Source organism: Notothenia coriiceps, unplaced genomic scaffold (genome assembly GCF_000735185.1).
Source record: "Notothenia coriiceps isolate Sejong01 unplaced genomic scaffold, NC01 NC01_scaffold00025436, whole genome shotgun sequence".
Lineage (NCBI taxonomy): Eukaryota > Metazoa > Chordata > Actinopteri > Perciformes > Nototheniidae > Notothenia > Notothenia coriiceps.
Window position 1 is genome coordinate 42,065 of NW_011358137.1, and position 3,900 is coordinate 45,964.

A 3,900-nucleotide genomic window follows, 5' to 3' on the forward strand; every position below is an offset into this window, starting at 1 on the left:
CGTAGAAAATAATTCAAATCTGGATCAGTCTGTATCAGATCCGTTGCAGCCCCTTTTTTAGAGATTTGGTTATGGAGGAAAATAGAGAGGAAAATCTGAGACTTGGTGAGTTCCCTGGAACACCGGGGACACATGTTCATGTATAAAAGACGTACAAAAGTGCATTTTGCATGATAGGTCACCCTTAAGTTGACTTTTGAGGTTGTGACCGACACATTTGACAGAAATAGCTGTATAACTCAGTCCTTGAGCTTTTTATAAGTGACAAATAATGGATAACACAAATAAACGTTTTGATTTGGGATCTCTTCTGTATTTTTAGCCAACTCCCAAAAACAATCAATTAATCTTTCAACAGGTTTTAAAAATGTAACATGTTGACTTTGACTTGACTTTGATAGCAGCACTGTTACTCCAGCAACTAATCACATGTTTTATTGGCTTAAGGCACTTTATATTGATTTTTGTATGTACTCCCTTTGGTCTTTTGTTTGGGCTTTTGGATGAGGACAATACACAGTTGATTAATACAATTATTCTTCTGGCAAAAATAGTTTTTTTAAAGCTCAATCAAGACAAAATCTGAATTTTTAAGGTGTGTGAAAAGTAGATTAAAAACACAATTTATTTTGGAAAGGATGATTGCCACAAAGAATCAAAAGGTGGCTCAACACACCATGACATGGGAAACAATCAGCTCTAGCGAAGAGGGGGATAAAAAGGAATAATAAATGCTTTTTGATGATATTGGACTGTCAACCTATTTTTGGTTTGTTTATGAAATGTTGAAGTGACCAACTGACATTGTAATGTCCATGTTTTGTGTCCGTAGCCTGTACAATAAATTAAAAAATTAAAAAATTAAAAAAAATAAAAAACTAATCACATGTTTGACACTGACCAATCAGGGGGACCCTTACCAATGTAATAACGCTTCTCGTCACCCATCCCTAGTGATGTACATTTGCAAGATGCTTTAAAAAGAACGTTACAGGTCTGTAGTTGAGATTGAAATGAAGGCAGAGTTTGAAGATTGTTGTGGTCAAAGCTAAGGTACAGAAGTATGGCAGTAGGAAAGGGGAAAAGGTGCCATTTGTATGTGCAAACTAAAAGACAAAGACACAAGGGTTAAAAATAGAGACAAACCCGACTCTTTATTTGAATGATCCGTGTTTTCTTTATTAGATCATACACACATTTGAGAGTGTGATTGGACTGGTTTGCCATCATAAAGCCGTGAAATAGAATTGGCATTTGGCAGCCAGCATCACACACATGCTCCTATTAACCAAACATTTCTGTATTTTCAAGTTGGCCAACCAGGTTATCTCTTACTTTCTTTGTCTTTCTTTTTTTCTAGCTAATCCCGTCTTCATGTACAAATGGCAGTGGAAGGCAGGATGTAAATGAGATCCTTATTACAGCCGCGTTCATCAGGCTGCTGCTGGAGCGACATCAATGGCTTGATGAATATGCATGCAAATTTGTTAATTAAGTTAATTATTCTGCTGAAATCCATTTGTCTTGCGGAGAAAATCTCTCCTGCGATGGCTCTTAGTACGTTTCAGTCATTAGTCAATCGCAATGCTATTTAAAAAACACTTTGGTTCATTCCTTTTTTAGGATGAGAAGAAGGAGGAAAGTCGGGCCGGGGTGGAGAGGGAGGAGGAGACATGCTCAGGAGGTCAGCTCAGAAATGAGATGATGGATGTTCCTGATGAACATCCTGTCATACAGAAAGGCAGGCCAGTATCAACCACTCAAACATACAGTAAGCTGGAGAGTCAGGTAACACCCCCGTAAAAACCTCTCTGAGCGAAGCTGTTAACTTTATGGGCTGTCTCACATGATTCCAGGAGATTGCACACATCATTCTGTGTATGTTTGTGTGTTAAATGTTATTTAATGAATGTGCTTATGCTTACACAACATCATAAAAGCATTTTCCTTGAACGAGGTTTATAAGGAAGTTCTTATCAATAGTAAAAAATGCTTAAAAAGCACATTTTCTAAAACTGGTCAGGATTATTAACCTGGGCAGTCAATCCTGAATGAACACCTCTTAACACGCCTGCTACAGTACTTGTTGTATAAAGTGAGAGTTATTCAGGGTATTTTGTGATACGGCTAGAAAATGACAATGTTAAAACATGGGAGTTTTATTTGACACAATAAATTGCTAACATAAAAGTAATACTGACGGGAAATAACACAGGGTCATGAATTATAGTAAGACTAGTGCTTTACAGCAGACAATAATGTTTGATGTCAAAAATAATACAAAAATATTACAAGTTTCTTCAGTTTTTATTCTGCTAAAAGAAATGTTTAATAATTTAACCAATTCATTTCCATTTGTTATTTGTATTAGGGACAATTATTTACCACAATCCAGCCAGAATCATTCAAATAAGATGGCCCCTTTTTTAATCAGTGTGTTGTTGATTTTCATTCTGTTATTAAAAGTAAGATGCAAACAATTTGTCAGTGTAACTGTTATAAATAGAATTCATCATTTTCTTATGATGTCTTTTTTAAGGAAGGACTAAAAACCTCTCATGAGGATGATTTGAGTTTATTCTCACCTTAACCCCTTCTGACTTGTATAAAGCCCACGCAGCAGGTTACTCATCTCCTGATCATGTGAGGGACGTTCTCCTTCGACAACACAGTTAACCAGCTTTGGGAAACTGAGGAGAGCTTTATGGTGGTTCTGTCAGGTCAAAGTCTTGGCACTGAGCATTAGAGTTTATGCAGCACTTCAGACCCCAGTTAGGAGGTTGTAGAGTTTAAGCAGCACATCAGACCCCAGTTAGGTAGTTTGGAGAGTTTAGGCAGCACATCAGACCCCAGTTAGGAGGTTGGAGAGTTTAGGCAGCACATCTCTCTCTATGGCGGGGTCTCTGCGGCTCTCGTGGCTTTTCTTCATGCTCATCTTTCTCCTGGCGGGGCTGCAAGGAGAGCCCAGCGACACGGGAGAGAGACGGAGCAAAAGGACCGCCAGCAATGATCAGTGAGTTGGTAGTGATCAAACTGGGATGTCTTGTATGGTGGTGGATCCAAAATGAAGGCCTCCAACAGTATTTAAGCCGGGCTGTATATACATGTTTTTAATTCATTTTAAGGTTGTCAATAATTATCTTTGAAAAGCAAAAATACTTAACCTTTATTCTTTAATACCCATTGGTAATCAGGCTGTCAAACTTTATGCAATGTTAGCTTTTTTGTTTTCCTTTTTTTTGTTATCAGTGTGTAGTCACCTATGCTCTGTCATCATGTTGGAATTCTGCTACTTCCTCTCGAAAAACATTTTATAATTGGATTATTGTTGGAGTAATGTCTTATTTTTCCCACTGATTTTGAAAATGATAAATTCTCTGAATACAATATGAGTTTTATAGCCTGATAAAAAAAGTTTCGTTTCTTAATGTCGACACATGAAGCGTAACCCTGATTGACCTAAATGAATCTTATCTGTACAAAAATGTGAGATTGATTGACAGTTGATGGAATTTGTGATTTGCCCCTGAAGGCCTCGTATGCTGTCGGATAATGGTCACCTCGTCTTCAACACTGGGGACAATAAAGAAATCCGCTTCCAGACGGCAGCCAACGGTCGGGTCAAAGTGGGGGAAGAGGACCTCACACAGCTCATGAACCAGGTGAGCTTTTTACAATATATGAACATACAGTACATGTAACACTATGATTAACAGAAATGTACGGCAGATACAACTTTGGTGATGACTTCTATTATATAGCTTTCTCCGTGGTCACAACAACCAGGAAGTATACAGTAAAAGTTTAGTGTTTCTTAACATTTTCAAATCCTTTCAGGCTAAGAATATCCTTGCAATAAGAAAACTGGGTACCACTTTACAATAAGACTACCCTTATAAA

The 3,900-nt window shown here is 37.7% G+C and overlaps 1 protein-coding gene across 1 annotated transcript in view; it reads left to right on the forward strand.

The window, feature by feature from the left end:
• Positions 1 to 2,891: 2,891 nt before the first annotated feature.
• The window catches only part of cubn (cubilin (intrinsic factor-cobalamin receptor)), a 35,679-nt gene continuing 34,670 nt past the window's right edge, over positions 2,892 to 3,900 (forward strand). Inside the window, exons 1-2 of the mRNA XM_010783582.1 lie at positions 2,892 to 3,013; positions 3,533 to 3,662. Of these exons, the coding sequence (XP_010781884.1) occupies positions 2,892 to 3,013; positions 3,533 to 3,662 (252 nt within the window). The remainder of the gene's footprint in view (positions 3,014 to 3,532; positions 3,663 to 3,900) is intronic.